The sequence below is a fragment of the Hyla sarda genome, unplaced genomic scaffold (genome assembly GCF_029499605.1).
Source record: "Hyla sarda isolate aHylSar1 unplaced genomic scaffold, aHylSar1.hap1 scaffold_422, whole genome shotgun sequence".
NCBI classification, from domain to species: Eukaryota; Metazoa; Chordata; class Amphibia; order Anura; family Hylidae; genus Hyla; species Hyla sarda.
Genome location: NW_026610437.1, coordinates 188,185 through 214,135, shown reverse-complemented (window position 1 = coordinate 214,135; position 25,951 = coordinate 188,185). Strand labels below are relative to the sequence as shown.

General features: G+C 44.7%; 1 protein-coding gene across 8 annotated transcripts in view; it reads right to left on the bottom strand.

The window, feature by feature from the left end:
• The window catches only part of LOC130333999 (gastrula zinc finger protein XlCGF26.1-like), a 54,963-nt gene extending 30,511 nt beyond the window's left edge, over positions 1–24,452 (bottom strand). The window contains exons 1-8 of one of the 8 annotated variants that reach the window (XM_056553860.1): positions 24,349–24,452; positions 9,437–9,563; positions 9,228–9,319; positions 8,438–8,564; positions 8,249–8,340; positions 8,011–8,119; positions 4,141–5,523; positions 2,885–3,706 (exon numbers count right to left, since the gene is read on the bottom strand). In XM_056553860.1, coding sequence (XP_056409835.1) covers positions 3,699–3,706; positions 4,141–5,523; positions 8,011–8,119; positions 8,249–8,340; positions 8,438–8,564; positions 9,228–9,319; positions 9,437–9,524 — 1,899 coding nt within the window. In that variant the 5' untranslated portion in view covers positions 9,525–9,563; positions 24,349–24,452 and the 3' untranslated portion in view covers positions 2,885–3,698. Of the gene's footprint in view, positions 1–2,884; positions 3,707–4,112; positions 6,571–7,018; positions 7,063–8,010; positions 8,120–8,248; positions 8,341–8,437; positions 8,565–9,227; positions 9,320–9,436; positions 9,564–24,348 lie in introns of those variants that run through there. The other 7 variants (XM_056553859.1, XM_056553865.1, XM_056553858.1 and 4 more) reach the window with 7 other exon arrangements.
• Positions 24,453–25,951: the final 1,499 nt, after the last annotated feature.

Sequence of the window (25,951 nt, the reverse complement as noted above, 5' to 3'; positions counted from 1 at the left end):
TGGGTCTCCTCCATAGTGGGGTCCTCCTGAGTCTCCTCCATAGCGTTTCATTTTTTTAAAGTGTGGACGGATAGTTTGCGCTGACACTGATGCTCCCTGAGCCTGCAGGGCAGCTTCAATATCTTTGGAACTTGTTTGGGGCTGCTTATCCACCATCCAGACTATCCTACGTTGACACCTTTCATCAATTTTTCTCTTCCGTCCACGTCCAGGGAGATTACCTACAGTGCCATGGGTTGTAAACTTCTTGATAATGTTGCGCACTGTGGACAAAGGCAAATCTAGATCTCTGGAGATGGACTTGTAACCTTGAGATTGTTGATATTTTTCCACAATTTTGGTCCTCAAGTCCTCAGACAGTTCTCTTCTCCCCTTTCTGTTGTCCATGCTTAGTGTGGCACACACAGACACACAATGCAAAGACTAAGTGAACTTCTCTCCTTTTTATCTGCTTTCAGCTGTGATTTTTATATTGCCCACACTTGTTAATTGCCCCAGGTGAGTTTAAAGGAGCATCACATGCTTGAAACAATCTTATTTATCCACAATTTTGAAAGGGTGCCAATAATTTTGTCCAGACCATTTTTGGAGTTTGGTGACATTATGTCCAATTTTTTTTTCCTCCTTTTTTGGTTTAGTTCCAATACACACAAAGGGAATAAACATGTGTATAGCAAAACCTGTGTTACTGCAATCCTTTCCTGTGAGAAATACTTAATTTTATAGAAATATTTCAGGGGCGCCAATATTTACGGCCAGGACTGTATCTGTATTTTTTTCTAAAGCAGATAGAGCTTTTGTTTGTTCTTTATTTAGATTCAGTTGAGGTTTGTATCTGGACTTCATGTTCCTAAAATCTTCAGCTACCATGGATGGATGATGTACAGTAGATTCTCCCTTAGCGGACACCTCCCAGTAGGGGACACCTCCAAATAGTGGACAGTTTTTAATTCCCCGGCAGAGTCCCATAAGACAATGTATTTGCACCCTCCGAATAGGGGACACTCCCAATAGGGGACACTCCCAATAGCGGGCGCGGACACACACCGAAAGGGGACAAAACACTCCCAATAGGGGACACTCCCAATAGCGGGCGCGGACACACACCGAAAGGGGACAAAACACTCCCAATAGGGGACACTTTTTTTGATTCCCCATGAGTGTCCGCCATTGGGAGATTCTACTGTATTGTCCCTTGTGAGGGACCATGGAAGAGGCTTCAGATTGGTTTGGATAGGTCTAATGACCTGGTGGGAGCATTTTTCGTGGTCGTCCCAGAAGTAGAGTCCCTGCCAGTGCAAAATGCCTCGTTATGGTCAGATTCCGGATCCACGTGTTCAATCTACAAACAGGTGAAATTCATTGACACTGTCAGTAGGGCAGAAGAAGAGACCCTTGTAGAGAACCTCTCTTTACACTTGTGTGAGAACATGGAGGAAAGGTTGAAAATTGTTATCATAGTTTTTGGTTCTTCTTTGTGGTTGTGACACTTTTAGCAACATTCACCCGAACCCAGATTCCACCCCAAAGTCCTCTAAGTAATTAATAACCGAACACAGACCCCTCCCCGTGTTAGCTAAGAGCAGGAGGTCATCCACAAAAAGGGCAAGCTTAACAGAGGTAGAGCCCAGCGGGATGCCCTCGATATCAGGCACTGATGACAGTACCCAAGATAGCGGCTCAATAGCCAAATTGAAAAGCAGGGGGGACAGTGGGCACCCCTTTCGTGTCCCCTTCTGCGGATGAAATGCTGGTGAAATAAAGCGTATGGATCCTAGCTCTCCGAGAGGTATATAATGCCTGTATATAGGTAAAAAAGGGTCCTCGAAATCCCATGGTCTGCATAACTTTCCACAACCATCCCCAGTTGACGTTATCGAAAGCCTTTTCAATGTCAATCGATGGGATTGCTGGGGATGGATGTGAGTGGGGTCTCAGATGGATGTCGTATAAGACCGCCCGACCTTTCGAAGGTTTGCCACTGCTGACCTATCCTGAATGAAACCGACATGGTTCAGGGATATAAGCAAAATACAGGCCAGCCGGTCAGCTAATATTTTGGCCACTATTTTCAGATCCACATTTATAAGAGAAATAGGCCTATACCCCCCTGACAATAATGGGTCCCTCCCCGGTTTAGGTAACACCTTGATGTATGTATTTGTGTCAGAGGGTATCTGTGCCGGATAAGTCTCCATTGTATAGGGATAACAATGATGAGGTAATGTTCGGGAACAGGATCCTAAAGAAGTCCCCAGTGTACCCATCCGGGCCGGGCGCCTCGTGAGCCTTCAGGGCCTTTACCACTCTCTTCAACTCCTCAGAGATCGGCGCATTAAGGCGCGGTCTATCGTCATCGTCTAGACAGGGTAGGTCACAATGGCCAACCAGTCCCTCAGGGGTAAAGAAGAGGAGGTCGGAGCGGAGTAACGGTCACTGTAAAAATCTTTGAGGAGCATGTCAATGTGTTTTGGGTCCTGCAGCAGAATCCCCCCCCTATCATGGAGCACCGGGATATGGCAAGGTGGAAGCCATTGGCAAAGGTTTTTATTATTTTTTTTACTGCATTCATCATGCGGGTTCAATAATGTGATAGTTTTATTGCTTGGGTTGTTATGGAGGCGGTAATACCAAATATGTGTATATCGTTTTTTGGGGGAGTGAAAGGGAGATTGTGTATCTTGAATTTATTTATTTTTATTTACTGTATTTATTTTTTTTTACTTTATTTTCCTTTTCCTTTTTGCTGTCCCTCTTGGGGACCTGACACATATAATAACTGCAGATCTGTATTACAATGTATTATATATTACTATCAGTGTTTCACTCCCTCGGGCAGAGCCTGATCGGTTTCCGGAGCCAGGTACCCAGAGGCCATTTGGAGGTCTCTGGTTGCCATGGCTACTAATGAGAACTCGCAATCGCTTGTGGGGTCTTAATAGAGAACAGAGGGAACTCCCACCCTCACAATGACCGCAGCACTGAAGGGTTAACTGTCAAGATCGGAGCCCAGCGGTCACCGCCCATACAACTGCAGCGGCCTGATCATGAATGGACATTATATATATATATATATATATATATATATATACACACACAGTAGTTTGCAGGAAGGGGTTAAAGTGGAAGAATTGTTCTCCTGGTCCAGGAAAGTGGACGTCACAACTACCTGTTTAATGGGGTCAGGACTTATTGGGGTCTATGGTCAAACTGATCCCTTGTCTTATAGAAGATCTCTAGATTTACCTAAAAATACCGACAAAATCCTGTGTGTGACCCCGGCCTAAGGGTTATTGGTGACAACACAGAAGTGTCCTGATCCTGATAGGACAGAAGTGACACATGAGATACAATCAGTAATATTTCTAATGGAAATGAGGCCGAGGTAATACATAGTAATCACCAATCATTATCATCCATAGAAATCATCCAATCATACTGTAGTGTAGAGCTACAAGTCACTACTAAATGATACACAATAGCATTACATATTACTTCTCATTACCGTTATTTACCTACAAAGGTCACATGACCCCAGGTGCTGATGACCAAGCGATGATGTTGGCTTTAGCTTCTGCTTAGGTTTCATTATTAAGTTTATTCGAGGGTTAATTCTCACAACAGAACTTAGAAACATCACATTTTACTGTCACCTGAGATCTCAGATTTCCATTCTCCATATTATCATATATTTATGATTACTTAAAGGGGTAGTCCAGTGGTGAAAAACTTATCCCCTATCCTAAGGATAGGGGATAAGTTTGAGATCGCGGGGGGTCCGACCGCTGGGGCCCCCTGCGATCTCTCTGTACGGGGCCCCGACTCTCCGCCGAGATAGCGGGTGTCGACCCCCGCACGAAGCGGCGGCCGACACGCCCCCTCAATACATCTCCATGGCAGAGCCGGAGATTGCCGAAGGCAGCGCTTCGGCTCTGCCATAGAGTTGTATTGAGGGGGCGTGTCGGCCGCCGCCTCGTGCGGAGGTCGACACGCCCCCTTCCAGCGGGCTGTCGGGGCTCCGTACAGGAGATCGCAGGGGGCCCCAGCGGTCGGACCCCCCGCGATCTGCAACTTATCCCCTATCCTTATGATAGGGGATAAGTTGCTCACCACTGAATCACCACTGGACTACTCCTTTAATTTGTAAGTCTCCCGTGTGAATTCTCTCATGTGTAATAAGATTTCCTTTAATTGTAAAACATTTCCCACATTCTGAACATGAATATGGCTTCTCTCCTGTGTGAATTCTCTCATGTGTAACAAGATCTGATTTTTGTGTAAAACATTTACCACATTCTGAGCATGAATATGGTTTCTCTCCCGTATGAATTCTTTCATGTATAACAAGCTTTGACTTCGTTAAAAAACATTTCCCACATTCTGAACATGAAAATGGCTTCTCTCCTGTGTGAATTCTTTCATGTCCAGAAAGTTGTGATTTATTTATAAAACATTTCCCACATTCTGAACATGAATATGGCCTCTCTCCTGTGTGAATACTCTCATGTGTAACAAGATTTGATTTATGTGTAAAATATTTCCCACATTCTGAACATAAATATGGCTTCTCTCCCGTGTGAATTTTCTCATGTATAACAAGATTTGATTTATGTGTAAAACATTTACCACATTCTGAACATGAATATGGCTTCTCTCCCGTGTGAATTTTCTCATGCATAACAAGATTTGATTTATGAGTAAAACATTTACCACATTCTGAACATGAATATGGCTTCTCTCCTGTGTGAATTCTCTCATGTACAACAAGAGCTGATTTATATGTAAAACATTTCCCACATTCTAAGCATAAATATGGCTTTTCTCCTGTGTGAATTCTGTTATGTATCACAAGAGAAGGTTTACCTTTAAAACATTTACCACATTCTGAACATGAATATGGCATCTCTCCTGTGTGATTTCTCTCATGTCTAGAAAGTAGTGATTTAATAATAAATGATTTACCACACTCTGAACATGAATATGGCTTTTCTCCTGTGTGAATTCTCTCATGTGCAACAAGAGCTGATTTTTGTGAAAAGCATTTCCCACATTCTGAACATGTATATGGCTTCTCCCCTGTGTGAATTCTCTCATGTATAACAAGTCCCAATTTACTTTTAAAACATTTCCCACATTCTGAACATGAATATGGCTTTTCTTCCATGTGAATTCTCTCATGTATCATAAGATCTGATCTACTTATAAAAACATTTCCACATTCAGAACATGAATTTGGCTTCTCCTCTATGTGAATTTTCCTGTGTCTAAAAACACTTGATCTTTTTGTAAATTCTCTTCCACATTGAAAAATGTTCCCTCCTTCCTGATCTGTCCTTGTGGTAACAATGTGTGGTTGGTCAGGAGAAGGTTCCTCATGATCAGGTGGATTATTATAGGATAGATCTGGATGGACATTAGGGGTAAGGAGGTCTTCTCCTGAGGAGCGCTCCATCATATCTTCATCTTCTCCTTTATCATTCAGGGATAACATGAAGTTTCCCTCAGAATTCTTACTGGGATTTTCTGTTGGGATAAAAATATATTTCTGGTGTACACAAAATAAATATTTTAAGTATAATCAAATGATTTAAAATGATTTGTCATATAAAATATATTTCTCCAAGTTTTCTCCGATCTCCGTTCATCACATCTGAGCCCCAAATCCTGATGCTGCCCCTAGTGTTCTACCTGGAGCATGACAGGACCCATAGATGACCTTGGAGAGGATCTCTATATAGTCACCTCCCTCAGGTCCTGACTATACATAACACAGGGGATCACTGGGGCCTGAAGGGTTAATGTCATGTAGATCTAAGGTGGAGCCTCCCCTGAAGACACCTCCGAATTCCCTCTGTAATCCATTACTACATACCTGGGGTAACACCTCCTGGAAATATTACATACCTGGGACAACACCTCCTGGAATTATTACACACCTGGGACAACACCTCCTGGAAATATTACACACCTGGGAAAACACCTCCTGGAAATATTACATACCTGGGACAACACCTCCTGGAAATATTACATACCTGGGACAACACCTCCTGGAAGTATTACATACTTGGGACAACACCTCCTGGAATTATTACATACCTGGGGTAACACCTCCTGGAAACATTACATACCTGGGAAAACACCTCCTGAAATTATTACATACCTGGGACAACACCTCCTGGAATTGTTACATACCTGGGACAACAGCTGGAATTATTACATACCTGGGAAAACACCTCCTGGAATTATTACATACCTGGAACAACACCTCCTGGAATTGTTACATACCTGGGACAACACCTCCTGGAAACGTTACATACCTGGGACAACACCTCCTGGCATTATTACATATCTGGGACAACACCTCCTGGAAATATTACATACCTGGGACAACACCTCCTGGAATTATTACATACCTGGGACAACACCTCCTGGAATTATTACATACCTGGGACAACACCTCATGGAAATATTACATACCTGGGACAACACCTCCTGGAATTACTACATACCTGGGACAACACCTGGAATTATTACATACCTGGGAAAACACCTCCTGGAATTATTACATACCTGGAACAACACCTCCTGGAATTGTTACATACCTGGGACAACACCTCCTGGAAACATTACATACCTGGGACAACACCTCCTGGCATTATTACATATCTGGGACAACACCTCCTGGAAATATTACATACCTGGGACAACACCTCCTGGAATTATTACATACCTGGGACAACACCTCCTGGAATTATTACATACCTGGGACAACACCTCATGGAAATATTACATACCTGGGACAACACCTCCTGGAATTATTACATACCTGGGGTAACACCACCTGGAAATATTACATACCTGGGACAACACCTCCTGGAATTATTACATACCTGGGACAACACCTCCTGGAATTATTACATACCTGGGACAACACCTCCTGGAATTATTACATACCTGGGACAACACCTCCTGCAATTATTACATACCTGGGACAACACCTCCTGGAATTATTACATACCTGGGACAACCCCTCCTGGAATTATTACAAACCTGGGGTAGCACCTCCTGGAATTATTACATACCTGGGACAACACCTCCTGGAATTATTACATACCTGGGACAACACCTCCTGGAATTATTACACACCTGGGACAACCCCTCCTGGAATTATTACATACATGGGGTAAAACCTCCTGGAATTATTACATAAATGGGGTAAAACCTCCTGGAATTATTACATACCTGGGACAAAACCTCCTGGAATTATTACATACCTGGAGTAACACCTCCTGGAATTATTACATACCTGGGGTAACACCTCCTGGAATTATTACATACCTGGGGTAACACCTCCTGGAATTATTACATACCTGGGGTCACACCTCCTGGAATTATTACATACCTGGGGTAACACCTCCTGGAATTATTACATACCTGGGGTAAAACCTCCTGGAATTATTACATACCCGGGACAACACCTCCTGGAATTATTACATACCTGGGACAACACCTCCTGGAATTATTACATACCTGGGACAACACCTCCTGGAATTATTACATACCTGGAGTAACACCTCCTGGAATTATTACATACCCGGGACAAAACCTCCTGGAATTATTACATACCTGGGGTAACACCTCCTGGAATTATTACATACCTGGGGTAAAACCTCCTGGAATTATTACATACCTGGGACAACACCTCCTGCAATTATTACATACCTGGGGTAACACTTCCTGGAATTATTACATACCTTGGGTAACACCTCCTGGAATTATTACATACCTGGGGTAACACCTCCTGGAATTATCACATACCTGGGGTAACACGTCCTGGAATTATTACATACCTGGGTTAACACTTCCTGGAATTATTACATACCTGGGGTAACACCTCCTGGAATTATTACATACCTGGGGTAATTCCTCCTGGAATTAATACATACCTGGGGTAACACCTTCTCGAATTATTATATACCTGGGGTAACACCTCCTGGAATTATTACATACCTGGGGTAACACCTCCTGGAATTTCCTCCTTCACTTCCCTCATACACGGGTGATGGCCCCTCATCCTCTCTTCTTCATCCTCCACTTTATTATTAGTCAGATCTCCCCCCTGATGTGACATATAGAACAATTCACTACAATACAGCAGACAGGAGGAGCAACAGAGACCCCCAAAATCTATCCCCACATCTATGACTGCAGGACCCCCCTATAGAGATATAGGATCAGCCTAATTAACCTGATTATTCTCTGGGACATTTCCCTCTGGACAGTCCTGGGAATACAGAGGGCGGGGACACCTCTCGGGTGGATTTCTATCAATGACTTCATCTGTAGGGAACACACAGGGAATGAATACATCTGTGCTGGATAGATTTCTATGTTACTAGGTAGTGAGAGTGATATCTATATATAAGTCTCTTCTTACCTTGTGATGTGAGGGGCCGGTGATCCTCCATCATGACTATGTCCTGGTACAGATCCTTGTGTCCTTCTACATACTCCCACTCCTCCATGGAGAAATAGACCGCCACATCCTGACACCTTATAGGAACCTGACACACAATGATACCGTCATCACCAGACCCCTCCATTACTGTATAATGTCCCAGCAGTGTCACCTCTCTAATCATCACCAGACCCCTCCATTACTGTATAATGTCCCAGCAGTGTCACCTCTCCAGTCACAACCCGACCCCTCCATTACTGTATAATGTCCCAGCAGTGTCACCTCTCTAATCATCAACAGACCCCTCCATTACTGTATAATGTCCCTGCAGTGTCACCTCTCTAATCATCACCAGACCCCTCCATTACTGTATAATGTCCCAGCAGTGTCACCTCTCCAGTCATCACCAGACCCCTCCATTACTGTATAATGTCCCAGCAGTGTCACCTCTCTAGTCATCACCAGACCCCTCCATTACTGTATAATGTCCCAGCATATGGGTCTGTAGGTGGAAAACGGAAAACATTGTGATTTTTTTAAAGGTGAGAGGAAAAAACGAAAGTGCAAAAAAACGGAAAAAAACACGGAATAATAAAAAAAAAAACACACGGAATAAGAAAAGTTATGGGGTCCGTGAGGAGCAAAAGACGTGAGCCCAAAAAAATAAAATCCTGGGTCATGAGGGGGTTAATTAGGGTGGGACCTAGGGTACCATAATCATGGGTTCAATCACTTTATGATCATATTTTGGAGACTCTAATGCATCTACCTGATGCTTCTCTGGGACATTTCCCTCTGGACAGTCCTGGGAATACAGAGGACGGGGACACCTCTCGGGTGGATTTCTGTCAATGACTCCATCTGTAGGGAACACACAGGGAATGAATACATCAGTACTGGATAGATTTCTATGTTACTAGGTAGTGAGAGTGATATATATATATATATATATATATATATATATATGTCTCCTCTTACCTTGTGATGTGAGGGGCCGGTGATCCTCCATCATAACTATGTCCTGGTACAGAACCTTGTGTCCTTCTACATACTCCCACTCCTCCATGGAGAAATAGACCGCCACATCCTGACACCTTATAGGAACCTGACACACAATGATACCGTCATCACCAGACCCCTCCATTACTGTATAATGTCCCAGCAGTGCCACCTCTCTAATCATCACCAGACCCCTCCATTACTGTATAATGTCCCAGCAGTGTCACCTCTCCAGTCATCACCAGATCCCTCCATTACTGTATAATGTCCCAGCAGTGTCACCTCTCTAATCATCACCAGACCCCTCCATTACTGTATAATGTCCCAGCAGTGTCACCTCTCTAATCATCACAAGACCCCTCCATTACTGTATAATGTCCCAGCAGTGTCACCTCTCCAGTCATCACCAGACCCCTCCATTACTGTATCATGTCCCAGCAGTGTCACCTCTCTAATCATCACCAGACCCCTCCATTACTGTATAATGTCCCAGCAGTGTCACCTCTCCAGTCATCACCAGACCCCTCCATTACTGTATAATGTCCCAGCAGTGTCACCTCTCCAGTCATCACCATACCCCTCCATTACTGTATAATGTCCCAGCAGTGTCACCTCTCCAGTCATCACCAGACCCCTCCATTACTGTATAATGTCCCAGCAGTGTCACCTCTCCAGTCATCACCAGACCCCTCCATTACTATATAATGTCCCAGCATTGTCACCTCTCCAGTCATCACCAGACCCCTCCATTACTGTATAATGTCCCAGCAGTGTCACCTCTCCAGTCATCACCAGACCCCTCCATTACTATATAATGTCCCAGCATTGTCACCTCTCCAGTCATCACCAGACCCCTCCATTACTGTATAATGTCCCAGCAGTGTCACCTCTCTAATCATCACCAGACCCCTCCATTACTGTATAATGTCCCAGCAGTGTCACCTCTCCAGTCATTACCAGACCCCTCCATTACTGTATAATGTCCCAGCAGTGTCACCTCTCCAGTCATCACCAGACCCCTCCATTACTGTATAATGTCCCAGCAGTGTCACCTCTCTAATCATCACCAGACCCCTCCATTACTGTATAATGTCCCAGCAGTGTCACCTCTCCAGTCATCACCAGACCCCTCCATTACTGTATAATGTCCCAGCAGTGTCACCTCTCCAGTCATCACCAGACCCCTCCATTACTGTATAATGTCCCAGCAGTGTCACCTCTCCAGTCATCACCAGACCCCTCCATTACTGTATAATGTCCCAGCAGTGTCACCTCTCTAATCATTACCAGACCCCTCCATTACTGTATAATGTCCCAGCAGTGTCACCTCTCCAGTCATCACCAGACCCCTCCATTACTGTATAATGTCCCAGCAGTGTCACCTCTCCAGTCATTACCAGACCCCTCCATTACTGTATAATGTCCCAGCAGTGTCACCTCTCCAGTCATCACCAGACCCCTCCATTACTGTATAATGTCCCAGCAGTGTCACCTCTCCAGTCATCACCAGACCCCTCCATTACTGTATAATGTCCCAGCAGTGTCACCTCTCCAGTCATCACCAGACCCCTCCATTACTGTATAATGTCCCAGCAGTGTCACCTCTCCAGTCATCACCAGACTCCTCCATTACTGTATAATGTCCCAGCAGTGTCACCTCTCCAGTCATCACTAGACCCCTCCATTACTGTATAATGTCCCAGCAGTGTCACCTCTCCAGTCATCACCAGACCCCTCCATTACTGTATAATGCCCCAGCAGTGTCACCTCTCCAGTCATCACCAGATCCCTCCATTACTGTATAATGTCCCAGCAGTGTCACCTCTCCAGTCATCACCAGACCCCTCCATTACTGTATAATGTCCCAGCAGGGTCACCTCTCCAGTCATCACCAGACCCCTCCATTACTGTATAATGTCCCAGCAGTGTCACCTCTCTAGTCATCACCAGACCCCTCCATTACTGTATAATGTCCCAGCAGTGTCACCTCTCCAGTCATCACCAGACCCCTCCATTACTGTATAATGTCCCAGCAGTGTCACCTCTCCAGTCATCACCAGACCCCTCCATTACTGTATAATGTCCCAGCAGTGTCACCTCTCCAGTCATCACCAGACCCCTCCATTACTGTATAATGTCCCAGCAGTGTCACCTCTCTAATCATTACCAGACCCCTCCATTACTGTATAATGTCCCAGCAGTGTCACCTCTCCAGTCATCACCAGACCCCTCCATTACTGTATAATGTCCCAGCAGTGTCACCTCTCCAGTCATTACCAGACCCCTCCATTACTGTATAATGTCCCAGCAGTGTCACCTCTCCAGTCATCACCAGACCCCTCCATTACTGTATAATGTCCCAGCAGTGTCACCTCTCCAGTCATCACCAGACCCCTCCATTACTGTATAATGTCCCAGCAGTGTCACCTCTCCAGTCATCACCAGACCCCTCCATTACTGTATAATGTCCCAGCAGTGTCACCTCTCCAGTCATCACCAGACTCCTCCATTACTGTATAATGTCCCAGCAGTGTCACCTCTCCAGTCATCACTAGACCCCTCCATTACTGTATAATGTCCCAGCAGTGTCACCTCTCCAGTCATCACCAGACCCCTCCATTACTGTATAATGCCCCAGCAGTGTCACCTCTCCAGTCATCACCAGATCCCTCCATTACTGTATAATGTCCCAGCAGTGTCACCTCTCCAGTCATCACCAGACCCCTCCATTACTGTATAATGTCCCAGCAGGGTCACCTCTCCAGTCATCACCAGACCCCTCCATTACTGTATAATGTCCCAGCAGTGTCACCTCTCTAGTCATCACCAGACCCCTCCATTACTGTATAATGTCCCAGCAGTGTCACCTCTCCAGTCATCACCAGACCCCTCCATTACTGTATAATGTCCCAGCAGTGTCACCTCTCCAGTCATCACCAGACCCCTCCATTACTGAATAATGTCCCAGCAGTGTCACCTCTCTAGTCATCACCAGACCCCTCCATTACTGTATAATATCCCAGCAGTGTCACCTCTCCAGTCATCACCAGACTCCTCTATTACTGTATAATGTCCTTACTACTGTGGTGACACACTGTAACAAACCTCCTCCTCATAAAATCTCCTTACTACTGGGGTAACACACTGTAACAAACCCCCTCCTCATGTAATCTCCTTACTACTGGGGTGATACATTGTAACAAACCTCTTCCTCATGTAATCTCCTTTCTCTGGGATGACACACTGTAACAAGCCCCCTCCTCATCTGATCTATTACTGGGGTAACACACTGTAACAAACCTCCTCCTCATGTAATCCCCTTACTACTGGGGTGACACACTGTAACAAACCTCCTCCTCATGTAATCTCCTTACTACTGGGGTGACACTCTGTAACAAACCCCCTTGTCATGTAATCTCCTTACTACTGGGGTGACACACTGTAACAAACCTCCTCCTCATATACTCTCCTTACTACTGGGATGACACACGGTAACAAACCTCCTCCTCATGTAATCTCCTTACTACTGGGGTGACAAACTGTAACAAACCTCCCCCTCATGTAATCTCCGTACTACTGGGGTGACTCACTGTTACAAACCTCCCCCTTATGTAATCTCCTTACTACTGGGGTGACACACTGTAACAAACCTCCTCCTCATGTAATCTCCTTACTACTGGGGTGACACACTGTAACAAACCCCTTGTCATGTAATCTCCTTACTACTGGGGTGTCACAATGTAACAAACCTCCTCCTCATGTACTCTCCTTACTACTGGGGTGACACACTGTAACAAACCTCCTCCTCATGTAATCTCCTTACTACTGGGGTGTCACAATGTAACAAACCTCCACCTCATGTAATCTCCTCACTACTGCGGTGACACACTGTAACAAACCTCCTCCTCATGTAATCTCATTACTATTGGGGTGACACACTGTAACAAACCTCCTCCTCATTTAATGTCCTTACTAGTGGGGGTGACACACTGTAACAAACCTTCTCCTCATGTAATCTCCTTACTACTGGGGTGACACACTGTAACAAGCCTCCTCCTCATGTAATCTACTTACTACTGGGGTGACACACTGTAACAAACCTCCTCCTCATGTAATCTCCTTACTACTGGGGTGACACACTGTAACAAACCTCCTCCTCATGTAATCTCCTTACTACTGGGGTGACGCACAGTAACAAACCTCCTCCTCATGTAATCTCCTCACTACTGGGGTGATACACTGTAACAAACCTCCTCCTCATGTAATCTCCTCACTACTGGGGTGACACACAGTAACAAACCTACTCATCATGTAATCTCCTTACTACTGGGGTGACACACTGTAACAAACCACCTCCTCATGTAATCTCCTTACTACTGGGATGACACACTGCAACAAACCTCCTCCTCATGTAATCTCCTTACTACTGGGGTGACACACTGTAACAAACCTCCTCCTCATGTAATCTCCTTACTACTGAGGTGACACACTGTAACAAATCTAATCCTTATGTAATCTCATTACTACTGGGGTGTCACACTGTAACAAACCTCCTCCTCATGTAATGTCCTTACTACTGGGGTGACACACTGTAACAAACCTCCTCCACATGTAATCTCCTTACTATTGGGGTGACACACTGTAACAATCCTCCTCCTCATGTAATCTCCTTACTACTGGGGTGACACACTGTAACAAACCTCCTCCTCATGTAATCTCATTACTACTGGGGTGACACACTGTAACAAACCTCCTCCTCATGTAATCTCCTTACTACTGGGGTGACACACTGTAACAAACCTCCTCCCCATGTAATCTCCTTACTATTGGGGTGACACACTGTAACAATCCTCCTTCTCATGTAATCTCCTTACTACTGGGGTGACACACTGTAACAAATCTCCTCCTTATGTAATCTCATTACTACTGGGGTGACACACTGTAACAAACCTCCTCCACATGTAATCTCCTTACTATTGGGGTGACACACTGTAACAAACCTCTTCCTCATGTAATCTCCTTACTACTTGGGTGACACACTGTAACAATCCTCCTCCTCATGTAATTTCCTTACTACTGGGGTGACACACTGTAACAAACCTCCTCTTCATATACTCTCCCTACTACTGGCATGACACACTGTAACAAACCTCCTCCTCATGTAATCTCCTTACTACTGGGGTGACACACTGTAACAAATCTAATCCTTATGTAATCTCATTACTACTGGGGTGACACACTGTAACAAACCTCCTCCTCATGTAATGTCCTTACTACTGGGGTGACACACTGTAACAAACCTCCTCCCCATGTAATCTCCTTACTATTGGGGTGACACACTGTAACAATCCTCTTCCTCATGTAATCTCCTTACTACTGGGGTGACACACTGTAACAAACCTCCTCCTCATGTAATCTCATTACTACTGGGGTGACACACTGTAACAAACCTCCTCCTCATGTAATGTCCTTACTACTGGGGTGACACACTGTAACAAACCTCCTCCCCATGTAATCTCCTTACTATTGGGGTGACACACTGTAACAATCCTCCTTCTCATGTAATCTCCTTACTACTGGGGTGACACACTGTAACAAATCTCCTCCTTATGTAATCTCATTACTACTGGGGTGACACACTGTAACAAACTTCCTCCACATGTAATCTCCTTACTATTGGGGTGACACACTGTAACAAACCTCTTCCTCATGTAATCTCCTTACTACTTGGGTGACACACTGTAACAATCCTCCTCCTCATGTAATTTCCTTACTACTGGGGTGACACACTGTAACAAACCTCCTCCTCATATACTCTCCCTACTACTGGCATGACACACTGTAACAAACCTCCTCCTCATGTAATCTCCTTACTACTGGGGTGACAAACTGTAACAAACCTCCCCCTCATGTAATCTCCTTACTACTGGGGTGACACACTGTAACAAACCTCCTCCTCATGTAATCTCCTTACTACTGGGGTGACACACTGTAACAATCCTCCTCCTCATGTAATCTCCTTACTACTGGGGTGACACACTGTAACAAACCCCCTTCTCATGTAATCTCCTTACTACTGGGGTGTCACAATGTAACAAACCTCCTCCTCATGTACTCTCCTTACTACTGGGATGACACACTGTAACAAACCTCCTCTTCATGTAATCTCATTACTACTGGGGTGACACACTGTAACAAACCTCCTCCTCATTTAATGTCCTTACTAGTGGGGGTGACACACTGTAACAAACCATCTCCTCATGTAATCTCTTTACTACTGGGGTGACACACTGTAACAAGCCTCCTCCTCATGTAATCTACTTACTACTGGGGTGACACACTGTAACAAACCTCCTCCTAATGTAATCTCCTTACTACTGGGGTGACGCACTGTAACAAACCTCCTCCTCAAGTAATCTCCTTACTACTGGGGTGACACACTGTAACAAACCTCCTCCTCATGTAATCTCCTTACTACTGGGGTGACGCACTGTAATAAACCTCCTCCTCATGTAATCTCCTTACTACTGGGATGACACACTGTAACAAACCTCCTCCTCATGTAATCTCCTTACTACTGGGGTGACACACTGTAACAAATCTAATCCTTATGTAATCTCATTACTACTGGGGTGACACACTTTAACAAACCTCCTCCTCATGTAATCTCATTACTACTGGGGTGACACACTGTAACAAACCCCCTCTTCATGTAATCTCCTTACTACTGGGGTGATACATTGTAACAAACCTCTTCCTCATATAATCTCCTTTCTCTGGGCTGACACACTGTAACAAGCCCCCTCCTCATCTGATCTATTCCTGGGGTGACACACTGTAACAAACCTTCTCCTCATGTAATCTCCTTACTACTGGGGTGACACACTGTAACAAACCTCCTCCTCATGTAATCTCCTTACTACTGGGGTGACGCACAGTAACAAACCTCCTCCTCATGTAATCTCCTCACTACTGGGGTGATACACTGTAACAAACCTCCTCCTCATGTAATCTCCTCACTACTGGGTGACACACAGTAACAATCCTCCTCCTCATGTAATCTCCTTACTACTGGGGTGACACACTGTAACAAACCACCTCCTCATGTAATCTCCTTACTACTGGGATGACACACTGTAACAAACCTCCACCTCATGTAATCTCCTTACTACTGGGGTGACACACTGTAACAAATCTAATCCTTATGTAATCTCATTACTACTGGGGTGACACACTGTAAAAAACCTCCTCCCCATGTAATCTCCTTACTATTGGGGTGACACACTGTAACAATCCTCCTCCTCATGTAATCTCCTTACTACTGGGGTGACACACTGTAACAAACCTCCTCCTCATGTAATCTCATTACTACTGGGGTGACACACTGTAACAAACCTCCTCCTCATGTAATGTCCTTACTACTGGGGTGACACACTGTAACAAACCTCCTCCTCATGTAATCTCCTTACTATTGGGGTGACACACTGTAACAAACCTCCTCCTCATGTAATCCCCTTACTACTGGGGTGACACACTGTAGCAATCCTCCTTCTCATGTAATTTCCTTACTACTGGGGTGACACACTGTAACAAATCTCCTCCTTATGTAATCTCATTACTACTGGGGTGACACACTGTAACAAACCTCCTCCACATGTAATCTCCTTACTATTGGGGTGACACAATGTAACAAACCTCTTCCTCATGTAATCTCCTTACTACTTGGGTGACACACTGTAACAATCCTCCTCCTCATGTAATTTCCTTACTACTGGGGTGACACACTGTAACAAACCTCCTCTTCATATACTCTCCCTACTACTTGCATGACACACTGTAACAAACCTCCTCCTCATGTAATCTCCTTACTACTGGGGTGACACACTGTAACAAATCTAATCCTTATGTAATCTCATTACTACTGGGGTGACACACTGTAACAAACCTCCTCCTCATGTAATGTCCTTACTACTGGGATGACACACTGTAACAAACCTCCTCCCCATGTAATCTCCTTACTATTGGGGTGACACACTGTAACAATCCTCTTCCTCGTGTAATCTCCTTACTACTGGGGTGACACACTGTAACAAACCTCCTCCTCATGTAATCTCCTTACTACTGGGGTGACAAACTGTAACAAACCTCCCCCTCATGTAATCTCCTTACTACTGGGGTGACACACTGTAACAAACCTCCTCCTCATGTAATCTCCTTACTACTGGGGTGACACACTGTAACAATCCTCCTCCTCATGTAATCTCCTTACTACTGGGGTGACACACTGTAACAAACCCCCTTCTCATGTAATCTCCTTACTACTGGGGTGTCACAATGTAACAAACCTCCTCCTCATGTACTCTCCTTACTACTGGGATGACACACTGTAACAAACCTCCTCCTCATGTAATCTCATTACTACTGGGGTGACACACTGTAACAAACCTCCTCCTCATTTAATGTCCTTACTAGTGGGGGTGACACACTGTAACAAACCATCTCCTCATGTAATCTCCTTACTACTGGGGTGACACACTGTAACAAGCCTCCTCCTCATGTAATCTACTTACTACTGGGGTGACACACTGTAACAAACCTCCTCCTCATGTAATCTCCTTACTACTGGGGTGACGCACTGTAACAAACCTCCTCCTCAAGTAATCTCCTTACTACTGGGGTGACACACTGTAACAAACCTCCTCCTCATGTAATCTCCTTACTACTGGGGTGACACACTGTAACAAACCTCCTCCTCATGTAATCTCCTTACTACTGGGGTGACACACTGTAACAAACCTCCTCCTCATGTAATCTCCTTACTACTGGGGTGACACACTGTAACAAACATCCTCCTCATGTAATCTCCTTACTACTGGGGTGACACACTGTAACAAACCCCCTCCTCATGTAATCTCCTTACTACTGGGGTGACACACTGTAACAAACATCCTCCTCATGTAATCTCCTTACTACTGGGGTGACACACTATAACAAACCTCCTCCTCATGTAATCTCCTTACTACTGGGGTGACGCACTGTAACAAACCTCCTCCTCATGTAATCTCCTTACTACTGGGATGACACACTGTAACAAACCTCCTCCTCATGTAATCTCCTTACTACTGGGGTGACACACTGTAACAAATCTAATCCTTATGTAATCTCATTACTACTGGGGTGACACACTTTAACAAACCTCCTCCTCATGTAATCTCATTACTACTGGGGTGACACACTGTAACAAACCCCCTCTTCATGTAACCTCCTTACTACTGGGGTGATACATTGTAACAAACCTCTTCCTCATGTAATCTCCTTTCTCTGGGCATACACACTGTAACAAACCCCCTCCTCATCTGATCTATTCCTGGGGTGACACACTGTAACAAACCTCCTCCTCATGTAATCTCCTTACTACTGGGGTGACACACTGTAACAAACCTCCTCCTCATGTAATCTCCTTACTACTGGGGTGACACACTGTAACAAACCCCCTTGTCATGTAATCTCCTTACTACTGGGGTGACACACTGTAACAAACCTCCTCCTCATGTAATCTCCTTACTACTGGGGTGACACACTGTAACAAACCCCCTTGTCATGTAATCTCCTTACTACTGGGGTGACACACTGTAACAAACCTCCTCCTCATATAATCTCCTTACTACTGGGGTGACACACTGTAACAAACCTCCTCCTCATGTAATCTCCTTACTACTGGGGTGACAAACTGTAACAAACCTCCTCCTCATGTAATCTCCTTACTACTGGGGTGTCACACTGTAACAAACCTCCCCCTCATGTAATCTCCTTACTACTGGGGTGTCAAACTGTAACAAACCTCCTCCTCATGTAATCTCCTTACTACTGGGGTGACACACTGTAACAAACCCCTTGTCATGTAATCTCCTTACTACTGGGGTGTCACAATGTAACAAACCTCCTCCTCATGTACTCTCCTTACTACTGGGGTGACACACTGTAACAAACCTCCTCCTCATGTAATCTCCTTACTACTGGGGTGACACACTGTAACAAACCTCCTCCTCATGTAATCTCCTTACTACTGGGGTGAAACACTGTAACAAACCTCCTCCTCATGTACTCTCCTTACTAGAGGGGCTTACACACTGTAACAAACCTTCTCCTCATGTAATCTCCTTACTACTAGGGTGACACACTGTAACAAATCTCCTCCTCATGTAATCTCCTTACTACCGTGGTGACTCACTGTAACAAACCTCCTCCTCATGTAATCTCCTTACTACTGGGGTGTCACACTGTAACAAATCCCCTTCTCATGTAATCTCCTTACTACTGGGGTGTCACAATGTAACAAACCTCCTCCTCATGTAATCTCCTAACTACTGCGGTGACACACTGTAACAAACCTCCTCCTCATGTAATCTCATTACTACTGGGGTGACACACTGTAACAAACCTCCTCCTCATTTAATGTCCTTACTAGTGGGGGTGACACACTGTAACAAACCTTCTCCTCATGTAATATCCTTACTACTGGGGTGACACACTGTAACAAGCCTCCTCCTCATGTAATCTACTTACTACTGAGGTGACACACTGTAACAAACCTCCTCCTCATGTAATCTCCTTACTACTGGGGTGACACACTGTAACAAACCTCCTCCTCATGTAATCTCCTTACTACTGGGGTGACACACTGTAACAAATCTCCTCCTTATGTAATCTCATTACTATTGGGGTGACACACTGTAACAAACCTCCTCCTCATGTAATCTCATTACTACTGGGGTGACACACTGTAACAAACCTCCTCCTCATGTAATCTCCTTACTACTGGGGTGTCACAATGTAACAAACCTCCTCCTCATGTTCTCTCCTTACTACTGGGATGACACACTGTAACAAACCTCCTCCTCATGTAATCTCATTACTACTGGGGTGACACACTGTAACAAACCTCCTCCTCATTTAATGTCCTTACTAGTGGGGGTGACACACTGTAACAAACCTCCTCCTCATGTAATCTCCTTACTACTGGGATGACACACTGTAACAAACCTCCTCCTCATGTAATCTCCTTACTACTGGGGTGACACACTGTAACAAACCTCCTCCTCATGTAATCTCATTACTACTGGGATGACACACTGTAACAAACCTCCTCCTCATGTAATGTCCTTACTACTGGGGTGACACACTGTAACAAACCTCCTCCCATGTAATCTCCTTACTATTGGGGTGACACACTGTAACAATCCTCCTCCTCATGTAATCTCCTTACTACTGGGGTGACACACTGTAACAAATCTCCTCCTTATGTAATCTCATTACTACTGGGGTGACACACTGTAACAAACCTCTTCCTCATGTAATCTCCTTACTACTTGGGTGACACACTGTAACAATCCTCCTCCTCATGTAATTTCCTTACTACTGGGGTGACACACTGTAACAAACCTCCTCCTCATATACTCTCCTTACTACTGGGATGACACACTGTAACAAACCTCCTCCTCATGTAATCTCCTTACTACTGGGGTGACAAACTGTAACAAACCTCCCCCTCATGTAATCTCCTTACTACTGGGGTGACACACTGTAACAAACCTCCTCCTCATGTAATCTCCTTACTACTGGGGTGACACACTGTAACAAACCCCTTGTCATGTAATATCCTTACTACTGGGGTGTCACAATGTAACAAACCTCCTCCTCATGTACTCTCCTTACTAATGGGGTGACACACTGTAACAAACCTCCTCCTCATGTAATCTCCTTACTACTGGGGTGACACACTGTAACAAACCTCCTCCTCATATACTCTCCTTACTAGAGGGGGTTACACACTGTAACAAACCTCTTCCTCATGTAATCTCCTTACTACCGGGGTGACTCACTGTAACAAACCTCTTCCTCATGTAATCTCCTTACTACCGGGGTGACACACTGTAACAAACCTCCTCCTCATGTTATCTCCTTACTACTGGGGTGATACACTGTAACAAACCTCCTCCTCATGTAATCTCCTTACTACTGGGGTGACTCACTGTAACAAACCTCCTCCTCATGTAATCTCCTTACTACTGGGGTGTCACACTGTAACAAACCCCCTTCTCATGTAATCTCCTTACTACTGGGGTGTCACAATGTAACAAACCTCCTCCTCATGTACTCTCCTTACTACTGGGATGACACACTGTAACAAACCTCCTCCTCATGTAATCTCCTTACTACTGGGGTGACACACTGTAACAAACCTCCTCCTCATGTAATCTCATTACTACTGGGGTGACACACTGTAACAAACCTCCTCCTCATTTAATGTCCTTACTAGTGGGGGTGACACACTGTAACAAACCTTCTCCTCATGTAATCTCCTTACTACTGGGGTGATACACTGTAACAAACCTCCTCCTCATGTAATCTCCTTACTACTGGGGTGACACACTGTAACAATCCTCCTCCTCATGTAATCTCCTTACTACTGTGGTGACGCACTGTAACAAACCTCCTCCTCATGTAATCTCCTTACTACTGGGATGACACACTGTAACAAACCTCCTCCTCATGTAATCTCCTTACTACTGGGGTGACACACTGTAACAAACCTCCTCCTCATATAATCTCCTTACTACTGGGGTGACACACTGTAACAAATCTAATCCTTATGTAATCTCATTACTACTGGGGTGACACACTGTAACAATTCTCCTCATGTAATCTCCTTACTACTGGGGTGACACACTTTAACAAACCTCCTCCTTATGTAATCTCCTTACAATTGGGGTGACACACTGTAACAATCCTCCTCCTCATGTAATCTCCTTACTACTGGGGTGACACACTGTAACAAACCTCCTCCTCATGTAATCTCCTTACTACTGGGGTGACGCACTGTAACAAACCTCCTCCTCATGTAATCTCCTTACTACTGGGATGACACATTGTAACAAACCTCCTCCTCATGTAATCTCCTTACTACTGGGGTGACACACTGTAACAAATCTAATCCTTATGTAATCTCATTACTACTGGGGTGACACACTGTAACAAACCTCCTCCACCTGTAATCTCCTTACTATTGGGGTGACACACTGTAACAATCCTCCTCCTCATGTAATCTCATTACTACTGGGGTGACACACTGTAACAAACCTCCTCCACATGTAATCTCCTTACTATTGGGGTGACACACTGTAACAAACCTCTTCCTCATGTAATCTCCTTACTACGTGGGTGAAACACTGTAACAATCCTCCTCCTCATGTAATTTCCTTACTACTGGGGTGACACACTGTAACAAACCTCCTCCTCATGTAATCTCCTTACTACTGGGGTGATACACTGTAACAAACCTCCTCCTTGTGTTATCTCCTTACTACTGGGGTGACACACTGTAACAAACCTCCTCCTCATTTAATGTCCTTACTAGTGGGGGTGACACACTGTAACAAACCTTCTCCTCATGTAATCTCCTTACTACTAGGGTGACACACTGTAACAAACCTCCTCCTCATATTCTCTCCTTACTTCTGGGATGACACACTGTAACAAACCTCCTCCTCATGTAATCTCCTTACTACTGGGGTGACAAACTGTAACAAACCTCCCCCTCATGTAATCTCCTTACTACTGGGGTGACTCACTGTAACAAACCTCCCCCTCATGTAATCTCCTTACTACTGGGGTGACACACTGTAACAAACCTGCTCCTCATGTAATCTCCTTACTACTGGGGTGACACACTGTAACAAACCCCTTGTCATGTAATCTCCTTACTACTGGGGTGTCACAATGTAACAAACCTCCTCCTCATGTACTCTCCTTACTACTGGGGTGACACACTGTAACAAACCTCTTCCTCATGTAATCTCCTTACTACGTGGGTGAAACACTGTAACAATCCTCCTCCTCATGTAATTTCCTTACTACTGGGGTGACACACTGTAACAAACCTCCTCCTCATGTAATCTCCTTACTACTGGGGTGATACACTGTAACAAACCTCCTCCTTGTGTTATCTCCTTACTACTGGGGTGACACACTGTAACAAACCTCCTCCTCATTTAATGTCCTTACTAGTGGGGGTGACACACTGTAACAAACCTTCTCCTCATGTAATCTCCTTACTACTAGGGTGACACACTGTAACAAACCTCCTCCTCATATTCTCTCCTTACTTCTGGGATGACACACTGTAACAAACCTCCTCCTCATGTAATCTCCTTACTACTGGGGTGACAAACTGTAACAAACCTCCCCCTCATGTAATCTCCTTACTACTGGGGTGACTCACTGTAACAAACCTCCTCCTCATGTCATCTCCTTACTACTGGGGTGCCACACTGTAACAAACCTCCTCCACATGTAATCTCCTTACTACTGGGGTGACACACTGTAACAAACCTCCTCCTCATGTAATCTCCTTACTACTGGGGTGACACACTGTAACAAACCTCCTCCTCATATAATCTCCTTACTACTGGGGTGACACACTGTAACAATCCTCCTCCTCATGTAATTTCCTTACTACTGGGGTGACACACTGTAACAAACCTCTTCCTCATGTAATCTCCTTACTACTAGGGTGACACACTGTAACAAACCTCCTCCTCATGTAATCTCCTTACTACTGGGGTGACACACTGTAACAAACCTCCTCCTCATGTAATCTCCTTACTACTGGGGTGACACACTGTAACAATCCTCCTCCTCATGTAATCTCCTTACTACTGGGGTGACACACTGTAACAAACCTCCTCCTCATGTAATCTCCTTACTACTGGGGTGACACACTGTAACAATCCTCCTCCTCATGTAATTTCCCTACTACTGGGGTGACACACTGTAACAAACCTCCTCCTCATGTAATCTCCTTACTACTGGGGTGACACACTGTAACAAACCTCCTCCCCATGTGATCTCTTTACTCTCCGTAGCCGTAGTTTTTACGATGGAATCTTCTGGAAGCTGTGATGTTACAGGAAGGGGCGGGGTTTGTACATTATTTTAATATTTTTTGATTGAAGAACACAGCCCCACTATGGACAGGAAACATGTGACCTCCACTCATGTTTTTTTTTTTAATCAACTTTATTGTAATAACCAATAGACACAATAATTCTGAGACCTTTTTGGCGCTTTCCTCTTGTTAACCCCTTAATGCCTCTTCCTGTTCGGCCCATTTGTCAGATCGGATCGGTGTCTCTTCTTGTCGTAATAATTCTGACGTTTTTATTGATCCCATCGATTCTGAGGTTTTTTCTTAAAGGGGTACTCCAGCACTAAGACATCTTATCCTCTATCCAAAGGATAGGGGATAAGATGCATGTTCACTCCGGGTCTGATGACTGGCGATCACGGCTCCGCCTCCGTGTGATGTCATGGTCCGCCCCCTCAATGCAAACCATAGTGGGGCGGAGCCATGACATCACAATGCTCCAGCCCTGTGATCTCCAGTCATTAGACTCAGAGCAAACATTCTCCGGGGACTGATGGTAATGGGGTGCCGCAAAGTACCCCTTTAATTTATTGCCCTTTATATTAGCGGTAAAATGTGGTCGATATATTCAGTGTTGGCAGAGGACTGACTGATCTTATCACTGATCCAGTTGGGACACTACCCACAATCCCCGGTATCATCCAGTAATATGGCTCCTTGTCTCATGTTATTCACTTGATATCTGGTATTTTGAAGTTCTCCGTCCTATCTGCCCACGTTTCCGGTATAAACGCAGCGATCCCCGTACGATGGCGGCTCATAGCATTATCTATTCAGGTGTCTCACTGCCCGTCTCCCCTGATACATTGTGCGCCCTAAACTACCTTCCCCCATGTCCTCTCTATATAAACTCCCTTTCCTATCCCGGTCCAGACATATATAGTTCCCTCATACATTCTGAGAATGGTTCCCATTGCAGTGCCATCTAATCACCTTCTTCAGGGGAAACATCTATTTATCTCATTCTTCAGGGAAAACATCTATTTAGCTCATTCTTCAGGGGAAACATCTATTTACCTCATTCTTCTGGGGAGACATCTATTTACCTCATTCTTCTGGGGAAACATCTATTTACCTCATTCTTCAGGGGAAACATCTATTTACCTCATTCTTCAGGGGAAACATCTATTTACCTCATTCTTCTGGGGAAACATCTATTTACCTCATTCTTCTGGGGAAACATCTATTTACCTCATTCTTCTGGGGAAACATCTATTTACCTCATTCTTCAGGGGAAACACCTATTTACAATACAAGAATATACAAGAATTTTTTTTTTTTTTTTTTTTGTTTATTTAAATTTTAAATTTGGAGGTGTGTAAACTCCAACATTAATGCGCCTTGAATATCTACCAGGCAGCATTAAGGTAGCACCTGTGAGGCCAGGCACCCATAATAGCCAACTCAGGTGGGGCCTGCAGCCTCCCTCCTCCCATTGCATGTGTGCGTAGTAACACTGGAGGGTATCTGGAAGGAAGTTGTGAGCCAGCCGAATGCTGCCGTAATTG